Source organism: Melanotaenia boesemani, chromosome 21 (assembly GCF_017639745.1).
Source record: "Melanotaenia boesemani isolate fMelBoe1 chromosome 21, fMelBoe1.pri, whole genome shotgun sequence".
Classification (NCBI taxonomy): Eukaryota; Metazoa; Chordata; class Actinopteri; order Atheriniformes; family Melanotaeniidae; genus Melanotaenia; species Melanotaenia boesemani.
In genome coordinates this window covers 26,717,605-26,736,556 of record NC_055702.1, presented here as the reverse complement: position 1 = coordinate 26,736,556, position 18,952 = coordinate 26,717,605, and the positions used below count along the sequence as shown (strand labels likewise).

General features: G+C 40.5%; 1 protein-coding gene across 5 annotated transcripts in view; it reads right to left on the bottom strand.

The window, feature by feature from the left end:
- Window positions 1–135: 135 nt before the first annotated feature.
- myocd (myocardin) overlaps window positions 136–18,952 on the bottom strand; it is a 36,128-nt gene continuing 17,311 nt past the window's right edge. For 2 of the 5 annotated variants that reach the window (XM_041974902.1, XM_041974904.1), the window contains exons 2-11: window positions 14,187–14,368; window positions 12,567–12,668; window positions 12,162–12,469; window positions 10,496–10,652; window positions 9,869–10,417; window positions 9,303–9,791; window positions 8,408–8,554; window positions 7,988–8,116; window positions 4,601–4,658; window positions 136–3,935 (exon numbers count right to left, since the gene is read on the bottom strand). In XM_041974902.1, coding sequence (XP_041830836.1) covers window positions 3,319–3,935; window positions 4,601–4,658; window positions 7,988–8,116; window positions 8,408–8,554; window positions 9,303–9,791; window positions 9,869–10,417; window positions 10,496–10,652; window positions 12,162–12,469; window positions 12,567–12,668; window positions 14,187–14,368 — 2,738 coding nt within the window. In that variant the 3' untranslated portion in view covers window positions 136–3,318. The remainder of the gene's footprint in view (window positions 3,936–4,600; window positions 4,659–7,987; window positions 8,117–8,407; window positions 8,555–9,302; window positions 9,792–9,868; window positions 10,418–10,495; window positions 10,653–12,161; window positions 12,470–12,566; window positions 12,669–14,186; window positions 14,369–18,952) is intronic. The other 3 variants (XM_041974905.1, XM_041974906.1, XM_041974907.1) reach the window with 3 other exon arrangements.

Genomic DNA, 18,952 nt, shown 5'->3' with positions numbered 1-18,952 from the left:
TCCACAATGACTCGTTAGTTTAAGTCAGGTGTGTTGGGGCATGGAAATCTGGAAAACCTGCCGGATTGGTGCCCTCGAGGACCAACGTTGGCTACCCCTGAGCTAAGCTAACAGGGGAAAGAACATGTTTCACACAAGACCATTAAAACTAAAGAGAGTTCACTGTGTGCTTTGGTCTAATGGGGAGAAAAAACATCACATGAACGGTGGTGGCACAAAGGGCAGAATTTGTGACTTTCAAGTTGGGCCATGCTGGCCATTTCTCCTGGTTTAGTATAAGTTATGCTAATGTGTTGCAGGCTGAGTCTTTGTAGTAAGTGGAAAGACATGAAACAAGCAACAATTTTCAATCATTTTCATGTGATTCATGGCACAAAAAAGTGTTTATTTCCCAAAATGCCAAGTTTTTACATGTATACAGACTGAGCAAAAGCTGAGACCTTAAGACAGGATTCACATAAACATGATGTTCAACAGCGACTGGGGTTGACTTTTGGAATTGTAGCGATAATCAGCCTCAAGCTCGGGCACATGATCTGTCAATCAGTTTGATTGGCTGGCACAAAAGTTGACCTCTTTTCAACTTTATACTGCAAGCTACATTAACAAATAAAGCAACAGAAACAAAAGTCACAAAAGTTGGCAGCACAAGACACCACCCCATTAAAAACATCTCTAAAGCCTGAAGTCTGCACATGTGAACCATGCCTTAGTGTCTGAGTCCAAATTTCTCATACTAGGCTATCCATTACATATCTTGCCTGGCTATGGTGGAAGCTCTGTGTTAACATGAAGCATTCACAGTTAAGATCAGAATATATTACAATTTTCTATTCACAAGTGCTTACAATGGACATTTCCAATTCACATGATTGCTTAAGGAAAAGTGATTTAAGAAAACATGGCTTTTCAAAGTGGTTCCTTCATTTTGCATCACATTTTTAAGAATATTGATTAGTAAAGTAGTGGCAGTGATCAGTTATGGTCATTTCTTAGGAAATCAATCAGAAAGGAATGTCAGCATAAATACAGGACCAAGTACAAATATAAAATTACTAAATAAATAACTGATTGACCTGAAAACAAAAATATAAAAATTTTCAAAGTGGCATATATAAAATATAAACTTAGTCAGTGAATTAGTGTTTGGAGGATTATTTCTTTGTTGTAACAAAGCTTTTCTACTGTCAGAAAGCCTGTTTATTTCTTTTTCGAAGTGGGATGAGCAGCAGAGTTGAGTACGAGGACTTCCATGAAAAACTTGCCAAATCTTCTCTTCCAAAGACAAACAGCTGATTCTGCTGCTGTCTCTTGTTTGGTGTTTATTGGAGTGGAGGATTGTTGTCTTAAAAGAAATCAGACATGTTGGTAATTTAACAATGTCATCATATAGCCCTTCAAGGTTCCACTCTACTGTGGATCACACTTTTAAGCGACTATAATTAATTTTATTGAACATTTGTGGAAATAAACATGCCTGAGCCAATCTCGGTCACTGGGTTTTGGGTAGGTAGGTAATGCCAAAATAAATGTTTGTTATGCCTTTTCTATTTAAAGTTATGTCCATTTCACAAATGTTACAAAATTATTAACTGTTATCTCAACTATTTGTTAAAAACACTGATTATTCTTGTTAAAATTGTCCAAAGGAAAGAAAAAAAATGCAAAGAACATTTGTTCTTAATGCAAATTTTCAAGGGTTAACAAACAGGGACCTTGGGATCATTTGGAAAATCCGTACACGGCCACAACAGCCTGGTAGCTCTGCATGCTGGTCACCAGCTTCGTCACATACTGCTGTGGGATCCCACTCTTCAACCAGCCTCTGTCACCAGTCAGACACTGTGGTACCAACAGTAGCCAAGACCCCAGAAGTGGGGTTGAAACCCTGAGGATAAACCCCTAGAGATGAGTATAGGATAGTATAGGTATAGGATCGCCACTAGTTGTAGAATCTCATCTCCATCTCTCTCTGCCTTGTTCTTCACTGTCCCACACCATCACACTGCCTCCACCGATAGCTGTGACCCAAGCAGTGCAGCTTAGTGTGTTTAACCCTACAAAATGTCAATAGACATAATCACACAGATGCACTTTCCTTACAAATGTGTCATCATTTAGATGGGAAATGAACATACTTTTCAGCTGTATAAGATTTATCACCAAAATTCACTGTTACAACAAAGTAATCCTCAACCAAACACTAAATTACTTACTTTTTGTGCCACGTTAGTTAATTATATATGTATATATATATATATATATATATATATATATATATATATGTATATATATATATGTGTGTGTGTGTGTGTGTGTGTGTGTGTGTGTGTGTTATAATTATAATAAATATCATTTGTCTTGTATCTAGATTAATAATTGTCAATACTTTCTGGGGATAGTAATTTGACATAAAAATTTTAATATAAGGGGACAATTACATAGAAAATGCTATAAAAAGCCTTTGTAAATAAGGCACAGTTTGTCTGCTGATTAAAACTGATATGACCAAATATTTTCAAAGGCACCACTCTTTCTCCACGATGTCTTTCTGTGGATAAATATGCCAAATAGTGAAAATAAACTTGTATAAAAAAAAGTTCTAAGGTATAGTATCACAACCATTTCTACACACGTATTCTAAGCTCAAGCAGACTGTGATAAAGTGTGCATGAAGCTAAAGTGTACTGCAAGTTTTTTTCTTTTTTAAATAATATTTACTACAAATGATGAACTGATTAGATAAAATGCTTGGTTTGTGGTGTGTGTTCTTCCATTCCACTGACAAAGTATTTGGCTGTCAGCTTGTCAGTACATCTAGTTGTTGATATTTACAGTATGGCCTTTTGCTAAACGATCCAACTCAACATGTAATTCCTTTCTAAGTTTGTTTTGCGTCTTTTTTTTCCAGTAACACAAACAAAGACTCAAAAAATATACAATGATTGTCAAATTGTGTCTTCAAGTCTAGGTGGTGTAACACTGATACTGCATAACATGTCTGCATAAAGTCCTTTAATCAAGTCCATACAGAAAATCCTTCATATGTCCATGGCAGCTGTGCGCATCGTTGTCAAAGAGCACCTGGTTTGTGCGTTCTGGACACGACAACAAAACAAGAGCATTATTTCAGCATCACGGACAAATCAAACAGAATTCTGTGGTATGTCTACTGATTTATCCGTCAACCTTCAGATGTCAGCTAAGTCTACTTCATGTAACATTCCACCGTTTTTCAGCAAAGACAAAATCTTCACACTTGGGCTGGAATTAAATGGTTCTTTGGTGTTATTGTTACTGGTATCAGCAGTGCTGCTTTCACCAGTGCTCCAGATGAAGGTCCATGGCAGAGTTCAAGTTAATGGCTGTTACATCCAGGAACTCCGTGTTAAAAATGCTGGGTACACTGGGCTGAGCAACGCTGAAGGCAGAGGCGGAGCTGGGCGGTGTCAGGTCCAGCCACTCCATCGTCTCCCACGGCGTCTCGCTGAAGGTCATGCTGACCATCCCCTGCACCTCGGGGACAGCGGATGCCTTGCTGCCAGTGGGCGACAGAGGGGTGTCCATTAGATCTCTGTTGGTCAGATGTTTGTCCTGTTGGGGATGATGAGGGTGACAGTGGCGGTCTTGAGGGCTGCCGAACCTTTCAGCGTCTCTGTTCCCTTCGCCTTCCTGGCTCCGGTCCTCGGCAGCCATATCAAGAGGGGGCACCTCCCCTCCCCGGCCGATAGGGCTGCCCAGCAAAGTCTGCAGGTGGCTCTCGGTGATGTGATTGGCCGTGTGGTCATAAAGGAGGTGGTTGGAGGATGGGTGCTCGTAGTGTCGGTGGAACCGCGGGATGAGGAGGCCGGGACACCCTGGGGACACAGTAATGTGAGGCACAACTTTGGTTACAGAGGACCTCTCCCTCTCTTCTCTGGCGTTAGCTGGCATCTCTTGAAGAGAAAGAGGAGAGGAGGGAGGGTCACAGCAGGTACTGGAACTGGACACCATTATGTCTGGTAAGACTGGCTGTTTTCAGATCCCCTTACTACATACTACACATACTAAATAGTACTTAATACCATTCTATGACTTTTTTAAAATTTATTTATTTTTTATTTTTTTAGCAAGTATCTGGTTTAGAAAAGCATAAGTAAACAATGACATAGCTCAGTTCATCTTGTTTAATGCTCATAAAAAGTTTTAATTCTGCATCTTTATCAAACTGTAGTTATATAGAGGGGTGAACCCTACTTAAATTATTTAGAAGAGTAAGCGGCAGTCAAATGAAAGAAAACTATAAGAAATTGTCAGATATCTTGTATTCATACAGGTGTTTACAATTATGATAATGATTGTTATAATAAATGAAGAAATGGATTAAATTTAGCAGTTTTGTTGGTACTTTTCCCATACCATAGATTTGGCAATTGTTTGTGTACTAGTTGCATAGTACAATTTGGCTAAATTAGTACTGGTATATTATGTAGTTTCAGTCACAGCCTCTGATTGACAGGTCAGGTTTTTGATCAGCCCACTTTTTACTAATAAATTTGCACCAACTTGTTTGTGCAGGGTTGTCCTGGAAACAAATCTCACTAAAGGATTGAGACCTTACCTCCACTTTCTATCAGCACATCCAAAAGTTCATCCATTTGCTGGCTGCGGGTCAGTTGCTGTAATAGTAATAAAGATAAATGATCACCAGTCAGTGCTTACCTACTAAAATTTATTCCAATAACATTCAGTGACAATACAACTATAAAGACCCTCCAGAAGAATATTAAGATGTAAAGCCTCATTTATGCTCCATGTTAAAAACACATGCAGATGTAGCCTTCTTTTGTCTTCTTCATCTTTTACGGGTGTTTTTCAGTCCGTTGTCAGAGAGCTTGTGGATGCGTACCCTAGATCTGGTATGCCCACCTCCGGTCCTTAAGGCCCACTGTGCTGAAGCCTTTTCATGTTTCCCTGCTGTAACACACCCGACTCAAATTAATGGCTCAACAGGAGACTTGTGCAAAGCTTGATAGAGATCTGTTCAGTTTGAATCAGGTGTGTTGCAGCAGGGAGACAACTAATACCTGCAGGATAGTGGGCCTTGAGGACAAGTGCTGTGGATCACTGCCCTATTTGTAGCAAATGGTGCAGTACCACTGGAAAACCATTAGGGGCGGTGTTGCACATGGATCAGCAAAAGGAACAGAGACGAAGAGAACATCTCAGTGTATTTAATGGCCACACAGACCATGTCAGTCTACTGTGCTGTCTCATTTAATGTCCCTTTTTGAGAATGTACATTATCATGACCTCCACCGTCACCATGTTTGCTACGGTGGAACTCAAAAGGCAACTCCTAACTGCCTCCTAGTGCAGTGGTTTCTTGAAGACCCTCTTCATGCAACTACCAGAAAGCTGTGGACCCCCCGCCCCACCCTAAGCTGAAACCATGCTTGACTTTATGCTTTCATTAGCTATCGTCTCACCACAAATGATGTATGAGTCCTGTCCTTCGATTAAGCCGAAGTAAAGGTAACTATCAATGTATAGTCTTACTTATTGAAAAAAATTCTAACAGGGACGAATCATCTGCACTGCAACGTTCCTCAGACATGTTTCATTAAAGGCAGTGCAGGAAAAAGATGAACTACTCCACTTCTGTAGCTCCAGTGGCTCACCGACCTCACCAGACGAAAACCGATTGGATGCAGAAGGTGTAGCCTACTGACTAGCTTAGTTTTTATTTTTGACTATGGATATACATTTTAAGATGTTGTATAGCAGATTTTGATGAACCTCATTTATTTACTTTGGGACCTGACTTCAAAACTTGTGTTTACAGGCTCCTAAAACGCCAGTTCCATGTGAACAAACGTCCTAATGATAAAAACGTTAAGTGAATACACCCTAACTCGTTTCTGTGTGGATGCAGCCTTAATTTAATCACACAGGCTCTCTACAGTCATGGCGTCATGGAACCCAGTGGTGTCTGGGGATCCTTTGGGGGGCCAGGGAGCCCATGTTGGAAACACCACTTTCATGGATCCATTACTTAACAACCATGCTAACAAAAATTATGCATGGGAGTGTGTGGGCTTAAACAATTAACATCCGATAAAGACATTCCTAATTACATACGTAAAGGGAGCATAAACCAGTTATAAGCTGTGAAAGAGTTTCCTCAGCACCAAAATGGGCCAGGAAATCCTCCATCCATAGATCCTGGAAGTGGCTGTTGGAAAAACTGGAATTACACTGCAGCACAGTCTTTCTGAAGCATGCCAAGGCTGTATAATCTGCATGTTTTTGCTAATTGTATTGTTGAGGTTGAAATTTATTGTTGATCAAATATAGTGCTCAGTCAAGCCAAAATGTTTTGAAACATCAAGCTAGAATATATAACTGCTTTAACTGAGTTTATTTAAAGATTAAGAAATGATGGAATATACAGAAATTAAGTGTGCATAATTATTTGACAACTAAATGAGTCACAATTATTCTCAGGTAAAACAAACTGGCAGCAAAAATATATGAATTTAACCTTTTAGCTAATGAATGACCAGTAGCTATCAGTTTTTTATTAGCTATTGTTGACCTTCCATCCATCAAGTCTTTCAGTTTCCCAATCTGCTCTACTGCTCGTAGACCCTACTAACTTTGATTTAAGCAAGATGTAACTCAAATCAAACTAACTCATCTGCAATAGCAGAAGCCTCTGCAGCTGTATCAGGGTATTTAAATGGGAAAAGTAGTAGAAAAGGGTGGTTATGTAACTGAGATAGTGACTGTTACTGTATAAATAAATTTGTAATATAACGCTTGTAAAGCTTTGAGAGACTGACAAGTCAAGACCCTTCAAAATCTCTGTGAAGCAGCTGGACACGCATCTGACGCATGTCTGATGTAACGAGGCCTCGGTTGATGTGGATTTTTGGCAGACAGTGTTTGCAACACTTTTGCTTCATGTTGATACAGAGCCGAGCAGACCGGCTCCGGCAGAACTTCCCCTTAAACATAGTCTGTGGAGGATATTGAGAAGCTGCATGCAGAGCAAACAATCAGTGCTGCCACCTGGATTATGTTGTAAAACATTTGTCCTGTTGGCTGCAGTTGGGAAAAATGAGTAACTAGAAGTATTAATTAATTACATTACAGCACTGGTTTGAAAACCTGAGGTCTCTCACTTTGGGAATATTGAGAAAAGATGAGCAAAATGGACCAAACTCTGCCAAAATAGCCATTCTGGAGACCTTGCCTGCAATGTCTATAGTTAAACTTCTCTAATTTTGCCCTGCTTCACATTATCAGAGTTGACCTTTGCAGAGACAATGCTTTTATATTATACTGTGATCTAATTGAGGGTTAGAGCTACAGGGATATTTATAATCATCCTGAAAGTGTTTGTGGCAAGCCTGAAATGTATTTAATCTGTGCAATGTGCCATTTATTCTTCACCAATAATGCATATACTGATGTCTACACATCTTAACAGACCTTATAAATAGGCACAAGACTCACAGAGTTGAAAGTTTAAGCAGATTTAGATGGTGTCCAAGACTCTGACTGCTAGTTAACATTTCACACAACCCCCTTAAAAAATGAAAACCAAAAAGAAAAAAGAAAGAAAAGAAAAATCTTGTTTTAAGATTGTAATTGAAGTGAGGCAGCAGAATGGATTTGTCTTACTTCTGCATTTAGAATAAATGAGTTAAAAAGTCTTTATAAAACATCATAGTTAATTAAGATAGCAACACAAAAATCCATGTTTTCCCCTAAAATTTAGATGAACCAAACTATAAAATCTCTACTTTAGAGAAGAGTAGAAAGTTCATGCAGTGGACAAAGCGACTGATGTAAAGGAAGAGATGCAACACAGGTGATGGACTTCCAAGAGACAAAAAACAAGAGAAGACACAAGGAAACTGAAATTACAGCAACGCCACAAGGTCAAATGAAATCCCTGGCCAGCCATCTCCATTAAGTTTCAGCATGGATTCGAGTTTACCTGCTTGACTGCATCCTCATAGCATGGGGGCTGTCTTAAGTCAGATGCATCTGAATCTGAGCTACTGAAGGCGGGGGGAGAGGCCTGGCACTTTTGGCCAACATGCCGAGGAGACGGCAATACTGACATCTATATGAGAAATAAGTGAAAAGTGACATTAGCATTTTGTTGGGGAGCTTACCAAATTAGAAAAAGAAAAATGTTTGAATAATCTCATCACATTAAAGATCTAATGAAAGATGGGTTGGCGTTGTGTTGTGGAAGGAAAATACATGTGGAGGAAGGAGTATGAACCTCGTTAACAAAAGACAATAACACACAGAGACAGATCACGAATGAATGGAAAAGAGGAAAACAGTTAGGTGGATGTGCGTGGATTCAGTTGTGATGTGAAGTTTGTTATGTTGACATCATGTTTACCTTTGGTTGCATATTTTGGCTCTCAGTCTTGGTGGAGCCGTTATGGTTGAGGCCACAATCAGCTGGGCCAGGAAACACTGCCTGGAGGCTTCTTTGGTCTGGAGGGAACGAGCAGTTCACCTGCTGGCTGCTGCTCCTCCGCTGCATCTGCAGTCAGCATGTCGAAACGTCACACAAAACACAAAGATGTACTGAACACGAGGGAAAACCTACAGTAAGATTTACATTTTTTTCAACATTTTTTTAATTATTCATTTATTTTTATTTATTTTGTGATCATTTTGAACGTGTTCAAGCTTGTGGCATCATTTGTTTATTTATTTTTAATATTTTTAATAACTCTTCTTGTGGTTCAGATTTGTTAAAATCCAGTGTATTTTATATTTTATATTCAGTTGATGCATTTTGCACCCTTTGATGATTTTAATGTATAAAAATGGTCACACTCAAAACTGCTATAAAATAATCAAAATTTTAAATTAATTTTTGATAAATAATTAAATAAGTTTAGACCTGCTCAAAACTTCAAAATAATCAATCAGTTTTGGGATTTTTAATTGTCAGTGTGATTATTCATAAAAAACCCCAGAAAAGATGGATTATTTTCCATAAAATAAATAGTATAGAGATGGAGCTTTGGTTGTGATTAGAGTCTTGCATATGTCAAAGATCAGCAATAAGACTCATTGGAGTGCATTAGTTTTTTTTAATGTCGTGTCAGGTACTCTGGACACGTTTGTGACCATAATTGCTCCACTGACTTCACTTAAAACTACATACTTTCATCTCACTCTCATTACAGTTTAAAACAATTAATTCTGTAATCTCAGCATTTCATTTGAAAGAAAAGTAAAAGAAAAACAAGCCAACTAAACTCAGATAATAAACATCATACCTGCATGCTGCGGGCTCTGCTGTTGCCTTGGTGACCACAGCCGTCTCTTCCCAGTGGGGAAGACAGCAGATAGGGGTTATTAGGAGACGAAGGCTGGGAGCTGGTGGAAGGTTTTCCGATGGGGGAATCTTGCGGGGAGCACTGTGGACTGAGGAAAGCAGACATGGTGGAGGGGCTGCCAGAGGAAGGGCCTGTGTCCATACACTGTGGCCCACCAACCCCCCCGATATTTGGGATGGGGTTGTTGCAGTGTCCCATGTCCTCCATGCAGCTGCCAGGACTTTTGAGCTGTTTGGGAGAAGACAAAGGGCAGCTGGAGCATAAAGACATGGGCTCCTGCTTGACTGTCACCCCGAAAAAATGTTGTCCCATCATGATTGGAGACGGCTGCTGGTGTAGCATGGAGGGGTGAGATGGAGGAGGAGTGTTGTCCTGTGTGGCTCCATAACAGCGTTTCCTCTTGTGGAGCTGCATTTTCAGCTCTTCAACCTAACAATCACAACCACAAAGGTAAATCCATCCAGTTGTGACTGGTTTAAAACATTATAAATGCTAAAATGACCAACCTGTCTCTGCTCCTGATGCAGCTTCCATGTCAGCTCTTCAATCACCTTCTGCTTCTCCACCAGCATCTTATCTTTTTCAGCTTCCAGACCATCCAGACCTCCACCTTCCCCTGACCTCTGATTTCCCCCACCCAGCCTGCCGCTTCCTCCTCCTCCTCCCCCCTGGCCGTCCTCCATGCCGAGCTGTGCCGGTGATGGCTGCAGAGTGAACTGTGTTGGCGAGGACATGGGCACGTCACTGAAGCTGTCAGGGAGTGAGCCGCTGAGAGACAGGTCTGAGGAGGCCGGGGAGATGGGTGGGCTGGAGGAGGTGCTGGGGTAAGGGTAATACCTTCCTTGTGAAAGAGTGCTGGAAGATGACGGGGACTGGTAGGAAGACAGGGACCCTGTGGGCGTGACAGGGAAGGTCAAGGTGGTGATATCGGTAGATCCCGTGGGCGAGGCGTCCACGTTGGTGTCCTTGAAAGGCCGGAGTCGCTCAATGAGGGCAGTCTTGGTGCCTGAAACAGGCATGCCACGAATACGCAGGTGCTGCCTGAGCTCTGAAACCTTAAAAAAACAAATTAAATTAAAGAAGTTTGTTAGGTAGAAAAGATCGTCTACACTTTCATGTCTGTTAACACTTACTTTGAGGTCGTCCAGATTAGCTGGCAGGGGCCCAGGTTTGACAGACGAGATGTTGCTTTGGTTGGGAAATGTATTCTTGACCGGAGAGGAAGAGTTACTGTTGGCTGTGCTGGACGGACCATTGGAGCTACAAGCCGGTAACTGTTCACTCACCGCTCTGGAATGGAAAGTTAGATACAGAGTAAATTAAAGCACACAGAAGAAGTCAAGTACTTGCATGCTGCTTCCAGCTTCTAACATGGTTATCAAACCTAAAGAAATAGTGGGAGAAGTTGCCACAAGTTTTATCACAACGTAATATTATGCTGCCTGACCATAGAAACAGTCCCCACCTTGATTAATCTAAGCAAGTATATATGAGACCCCTATTGGATAATTAGTGCATGGGAAATGTTCCTTCAGCTGCAACGAGTTATGTAACCCCAACTGATGCAATGAGTAGCTTCTCATTTCCTACCTAAACAACCACGTGGAATAGATGTTAGTCTGTTTAAGAAGGATCACATCATTGGCATCAAGCAGAGTAAACATCTAAGGAGATGCCGAAACTACTAAGTTTTTTTTAATGTCGTATCAGGTACTCTGGACACGTTTGTGACCAAAATTGCTCCACTGACTTCACTTAAAAATACATACTTTCATCCCACTCTCATAACAATTAATTCTGTAATCTCAGCATTTCATTTGAAAGAAAAGTAAAAGAAAACATTTTAATGATCGAAAAATTATTTCACGCTTCCACCCACAAACAAATCCCTCTTGATGTGTTGAATCTGGTGAATTATGAATGACACAATTATAGCATCGTTGATTATCTGCCGCCATATGATTGTATATTTTTGTAAATGAGTTTATTACACCACCAGATGAAGTCAAAAATAAATTTGAGATTATGTTAATTGAATTTGTTCTTAAAGATTCCCCACTCAACTCTGCCTTGCCCAGTTTTATAAATGTGCTACAGACTTCAGCACAACAAATCCCGAAATACTAATGACTGGCCCATCGGTCCCAGTTGTATTAATGGTTAATCAACAAACTACTTAAAATGGGTTAATAACTGTCCAACATAAAAACTGGAAGAATGTGTGGAACCATCGTCTTAAAGGAAGAAATGTGAGGAATGATAAATGATGGTGATGAGCGATTACTTTAATATTTGGTGAAATGAGATGGAAGAAAAACAACAGTAGAACTCAGGCTTATGTTTAATAGTGAAAGCAAGAACATTTCCACATGATCAATGTGAAGGAAACTCAAGGGACTGGGACTGAACAGCTGTGTAGCCATAAGAAAACTACTATTCAGTGAGGTTAACCAGAGAAAAAGGCTTCATGTTGCTAGGGAGCACACTCTGGAGCAATCCAAGAAGGTCATGTGGTCTGATGAGTCCAGATCTACCCTGTTCCAGAGTGATGGAGCATCAGGGCATCAAGAAGAGAGGCAGATGAAGTGATGCAGCCATCATGCCTAGTGCCTGCTGTACAAGCCTGTGGGGCAGTCTATGATCTGGGGTTGCTGCAGCTGGTCAGGTCTGTGAATTATTCTCATTTTTATAGTGTTTGATGTGGAAGAACTGTATTTATGTTGTACTAGTTCATTAAATGTGGCCTAGCTAAAACAAAATAACGAAACAAAAACAACTAACATCATGTCCATTACTTACTTCTGGGCCTGTGGGTGAAGCTGGTAGCTGAAGGTGGGTGGCCTCTGCTGACCCTGGGGCTGCGTCTGCTGGGTGTGTGTGTGCTGTGACTGCTGCGAATGTGTGTGAGCGTGTTTCTGCTGGCTGAGGATCTGCAGCTGCAGGAAGAGCTGCTGCTGCTGGAGGAGTCGGGCGTAGGCCGAGTCCATGGGCGGAGGAGACTTCTCTGCCTTCTGGTCCGGAGGAATGTACTGGTGGTACTTGAGCTTCTTCACTTTGGGCTTCACATCTTTGGGCTTCTTGTGCCGGTTCTTGTCTGAGGTCTTGGACTGTTCAGGAAAAGGAAAATGTGATGGACTGAGACTAAATGAATGGATGAAATGAATAAAAGTCAAAAGCAGGATGGAAGTTGAAGAACTGGCTGACCTTGACTATAGCAGGAACTGGTATTGGTGGTGTAGACTGGTTGTTGTTGGCACCTTCTTCCTTGCCTTGATCAGGGGGGTCTCTGCTTGCTTGTACTACAAGCTGCAATTTTTATAAGGATGTCAAGTTCTCAAATGACACAAATGAAGCTTCTTTTCTGCTGCATTATATCTGGTTTGGTAAAATCATTGATTTATTGTTAGTATGCTGTTATTTACCCACTACTTTTTAAGAAGTAGAAATAAAATGTGTGGAATAAAAGCCAGTGAGAGACATTCAGCAAATGATCCCGACAGGCAGGATTCAGACTGGAGACTCAGTGCATGTGTTTTTCCCAAATCTTCCAAAAGTATCTTATCCAAAGAGCCCAGCCTCACTCATGTGCACTTTATCAGGTCCACCTTTTCAATTGCCTAACACAAAGCAGCATCAAACCAGGTATTTTTTTATTACTTTATTTATTATTATTTATTATTTATATTTTATACCTGCTTTCAGCTGGGAGACAGAAGTTATTGAGTCGGGGGGGCTTATTTTGGTTTTAATATGCATGAATTGAATTGTGCTTAATTTTTTTTATCTTGTAAAGCACTTTGTATTGTCTTTGGTACGAAAAATGCTTTATAAATAAAGTTTGATTGATTGATTGATTGAATATCTAATCAGGCATGGTAGCAAGTCAATACATGTGGTCATGTAGACATGGTGAAGTTCAAACTGAGCATCAGGATAAGGAAAAAAAAAGGGATTTAAGTGACTTTGAACATGGCATGGTTGCTAGTCTGAGTATTTACAGGGATTTTCACACACAACCATCTCCAGGGTTTCCAGAGAATGATCTGAAGAAGAGAAAATATCCAGTGAGCAGCAGTTGTCTGGACCAGAATGTCTGGTTGATGTCAGCGGAGAATGGGCAGACTGGTTGGAGATTTATACCTTTACTTCTCTAGCTGTTCAAACCCTCAGGTGGACAGTTGTAAAACTAAAATTTTGAACATTGTGAACGTAAAAAGTCTTTAAAATCTTTTTCTGTTATGAAGTGATTTAATTTCTTTACATGTTTAATTAACTCTGTAAATGGTTTTGCTGCTGTTGCCTTAGATTTGGGATCTCAGTCTGACTGTCTATAGTTTCTTTACCAGCTGCAGTGGTAATATCTTCAAGATTAATAATTATTTAAGCAGATGTAGGAACTGCTTTCAGGAATCCAAGTTAAATATTAACCTACAAAAATGCTCTTGTATTTACATTTTCTCTACAAAAGGATAAAAAACAATGCTTTCTGACTGACATGACACAGAGAAAGTTGATCCCATTGTGGAGTCTGGGCCTGTTCTTGGAGACATAAACAGCTGTGTTGCGGTGTGAATTTGATTCAAGTGACCGTTGCCGATAGCAGCCGCTTGAATGAGGTCATCTGACTGAAAGGTAAGCAGTGGGGATATAGAGGCAGTATGTAGGAATGTGACACCTGCCGAGTTCAATTCAGTCCAATGGTCATACAGAGGAAGGGGGCTGCAGTTCACTCTGTCACCACAGGAGGGCAGCAGAGGCAAAGCAGTGGAGGGGACAGACAGAAGTAGGTGACAGACAGAGCAATATTAAATGTTTTATTTTTACCTGTGGGCTGGTGAGAGCAGGTGAGGAGGAGGAGGAGGCCGTGCTGCCCACAGCCTCAGACGAAGGGCAGGCCGATCCTTGGGACTCATCACTGTGGTTCTGCTCTGGAGATAGACTCTCGCTACTGCTGTCCTCCTCAAATGCATAGGAGTCCTCTGGTTTAGGGAATTTGCCATGATTTACTGTAAGAAGAACAGGAAAGATGGGTGGGAGCGTCAGTGAGGGATCATCCCATTTACACCTGATATAACTGGGCAAGAAAGCATTTAGATCAGTCAGATCACATTTGGAAGACCATCCGGCTTGCGTTGTGATCACAGCTCAACCGTACAACCACCTTCTGAAGACAAGAACCCACCTGAGAGGTTTACAAACAAGGATGCTACCTGCTAACACAAGCAAAACAAGCAGTAACTGTAATATTTAATAAGAATGGCAGCAGAACTAGACTTGGACAACTATATGTGGAGCATCTAAGCCTGCACAATACCTGTCAGGAATAAAAACCTTTGCAGCCACTGGTTGAGTTTCTTTTACATTTTCTTTGTAATTGTAATAAAATTTGAAGAACATCTTAACTTTTGGTGTTACGACCTGGCCCTGCTAGGAGACATGAGGCGTAACAAAGAGCACTGTAGACAGGTGGTAAAATGGGAGCTATTATTGTCACAGGTAACAATGAGGAACAATACAAATGATGGTGAATCACGGGTGAACAAAAAATTGTCCTACTAACCTACGATATAAACAGAAAGTGAAGCTCCAATAGCTAAGCTTTGTGAATTTGAAGTATGTCACTTCTTGACTAATAGGGATGTTGCAAATGGTATTTGTAGTGTATACCAAGCAGGTCATCATTTTTTAAAAAGAAAAGGTTTCTGATAATTACACGTAGATTTGTTTGTTTGGACTTTTTTTTTTTTGTTTTGAGCACATTGGAAACTAAAACAATGTTTGCTCAGAAGTCTCCCAAATTGTAAAAGTGTCTCTTATAATTACAGTGTTTTATTCAGCCTTAATTTTAATATGTTGACTTGTGATCCTTTAAAGCAGTGTTGAGTAAGAGTTCTCCTGATTTTCTGAAGTTCCTTCAATGTTTTTCTTCAGGCATTGGCTGTATTTTTTTTTTTCTTTTTACCTATTTTCCATCCAAACCTTGACTCGACTTTGATAAGGTGTTTAACACTGACCTATGAATCACTGAAGCACAAAATGAGCTCCTAACTTAAACAAATTTGCAAAGAACCATTTCTAAGTTGCATGTTCAGGCCTTTACTTACTAGCAGCCTGTTAAAAAGATTAAAAACTTGGGATATATTGACAATGTTGACAGTTTGTCCCTAAGATATTTGAGAAAACTGAACAAAGGAAGAAGTGTCAGGCCAGAGAAGCTATCTACTGCTGATGCTAAAGTTCTTTAGGAAACAAGAACAAATCCAGCAAAGACCTGAACCAGGACCTGAGGGATGCATCTGGACCTTCAGCTGATCCATCTACTGTTGGTTGAAGCCTCATCAGAAATGGTCTCCATGGAAATGTGGCTTTCAAGAAGCCATTCATAAGGAAGGAAAATGGCGAGAAAAGGCTGCGGTATGTCACATGACACAAGAACTGGACTGAAGTTCAGTAAGTCATCAGGTCAGATGGAGGGATGGATCCTCCTCAGAATCTGAACCTCAACATTACTGATACAGTGTGGGATCATCTGGACAGAGAACAAAACAAAAAGCAGAAACTTTGGAAAGTCCTTCAAGAGGAAATCTAGACAACTATTCCAGACGACCACTTAAAAGGGCTTAGGTTATAAAGCTAGTAATACATAATATTGACTTTCAGTTACTTTAGTACTGTATACTGTAGTAAAGTAGAAACACAGCTTTTTGCCTTATATACTGTATTCCCATTTATGTTTACACACATCTGAATAAATTGCTGCACATATTCACTATTTCCCTCACAAGAAGATGTATGTCTAAAAATAGATCTAAAACCCATAATGACTCATTCTGAGTTTCTTATGTTTTCAACATGGCTCCCATCATGGTCTAACTACATCTTTGAAACCTTTTTCAACACAAGCAGGAATTAAATGCAAGTAGAATAACATTGATCTTCAAATCAAAACTTGTCTTAATGGCTTTATTGAATCGTATTAAGAAAACAGAAGAGTCAGTGGTACTTTTGCCCTGCGATCTGCAGGCTGGTTGCAGGCTGCTGCACGTTGCACACAATGTATGAGGCCACAAGTGTTCACACACTGTCACCGACACCTTGTGCGACACTCAGCTCGAAGGTGTTACGCTGTACGAGTGAGAGAACACACGGACACTACCATCGCCGCTGCTCCTCATTGGTTGCTCTGATAGGGAGCACATCTTTGATTGGAGCAGCTGAGAGCAGCTATCTAACAGAGCTGAAGGGACAGAGTCAGGGGAAGGAGGTGGTAAATGTTGGTAGGGGTAGGGGTATAAGATTTGCCTTTTGTATCCACACATGTGACAGCCAGGAACAGACTCTGGCTTCAATCACAGTACCAGGCCCATTCCGTGCAACTCAGTGACCTTGCAATATACCCAAACTCTCACTTCCAAAACTCATCACACAGCTTAGTGTGCAGCATGTCCTTCATGCCATTTCCTCCCACCTGTTCATGTTTAACTCTTAGCAGTCACACACACTTTCCCTCCCTCTTTCTGTGACTCTTTAACATAATTTGATGTCAACATGAGATTGAGTTGGCACAATTACAGGAAATCAGCATGTTGCATACACTTCCGTTTCTCAAGTGACTGGTTTTAGAGGTCATGCTGTTTCCAAAATTATAGAACAGAGGCTGAACCAGTCGTTGGGGAGTGTCGAGTATTTAGATAGAAAGCTTTAAGGTGAGGGGTTAATGCTGCAGGCAAAGGAAGGAGAGGGGGGCTTAACTGCCTGCCTCTGTCATGTAGTTTTGTAGGTGACACACTGGAGCTGGATAAAGCAGACACAAAAGGTGGGGAGGGGGTGGTAGGTACAAATGTGCACACAGGTATGCCCACACACACCGGGAAAAAAGGATGCCCTCCAGCTAAAACACATTTCTTAAGAAAAAGGGTGGAACCAAATACAGCTGCAGCTCATCTCAAAAAAGGGATGAGCGTCTCCTCCTGCACAGAGCAGCTGACTGCAGCTCGCAGGCTCCTTTACGCAACATGTTTACTGGAAGCTCAAGGGGGCAAACATAAAACTGCTCAAACTTCAGAGTCTGAACAACACCACTTACACTGCCAAGAATGATACAGAAACAGCGAGTAGCACGTTGTGAGGTTAAAACAGCATGAAGTCAGAGCCATGAAAGTGGAACAGCTCAGATCCACAGCTTATTCATGGCACTGTTAAAAGCTTACATGCTGTACATTTCTTTAAATCAAACACTGGTGGGGGTGGACATCTCAAGAGGGCTCCCCCTAACACTTAAGTCCACAACGTAGGTCTGTAAACATTGACGCCAAAGCACCTCTTGTTGAAGATAACTGCTTTTGCAGAGTAACAGAGGCATTTTAAGGAGATTCACATTAGTCCTGAGAAATTCGTTGGAATAAGCATGATTAAAGCGAAATATGTGAAATGCATTCTTTCTGCAAATAAATAAATAATTTTCCCTGCCAAGAAATTTGGATTACATGGAGGAAATGACAGGAAACAGGTAATTTCATTTAAAGGAGGTTAAATTCTTGGCATGTTAATTACTTTTCCTGCAACTGAAAACTGTATTTGTAGAAATGATTCTGCTAATAAGAAGCAAGTCGTTTGATAAAAGCTCTAGACAAAAGCGAGAGAGAGAGAGCGAGAGAGAGTAGGTAGTTTAATTGTTTAACATTTTCCAAACATCAGAACCATAAGTCATCCGTTTCTCAGTTGATGAAGACAGCTGCTGGTAAATGTGCATGATTTTAAATCAGCTACGCCATGCATGCCCCTCCGATGTTATAAACCCTCCACATTTGGTCAAGTATTAATAAAAAATCTGAAAAAGCAACACTAACAATGGCATAAGCAGCAATAAAATCTTATACATTTCCAACTTAAATTACTAAAGAGAAATGCAAGGATGAAATAATCCTAAATCAACCTCTAAGGTTTTGACAACCAAAATGTTAATGTATATAACAGTAGTAATTTTTTTAAAAATAATTTAGCCTAGGTGACTTAATTCTTCAAGGTATGTCACATTACCTATTTTGTTTATTTACATTTTTTGTATCATAAAATGTTGAATAATTACATTTAATATTTGATAAAGTGTCCATAAAAGAGCAACGGGTAACCCTGCATCTACGCTTATAGTTGGTGCTCATTTGTAAACATAATGTGATTGTGTTGCAGTCCCGCAGAGCTGCCATTAAAGTGTAGTGCTTGTTTAAGCAGACATCTCCAACAACGTACTTTCAGTTAATCAAAGTTTTTCTTCAACAAAGAAAAAACATCTAAAACTACTAAATGTGAAGTAACACAGGTAAGGTGTGTAAGACTACATAGCAGCATCCCTCTGCTGATACCTGACATTATGAAGGCATGGTCGAGGGGAATCATATTCTTTTGGACCAGCTGGAGGGGCCTGGGCCTGAGGGCCAGCTTCTCATTCAGGTCCTCAGCTAGTCGGGCTCGCTTTAGCCACCTCTGGGCTTTAAGAGAGGAGCAGTCAGAGGTTGGGTCTGGATAACACAGAGCAGGACCACAATATCAATAACATCAGACAGTAGTGAAGTATCCTGCAGTCATGAAAA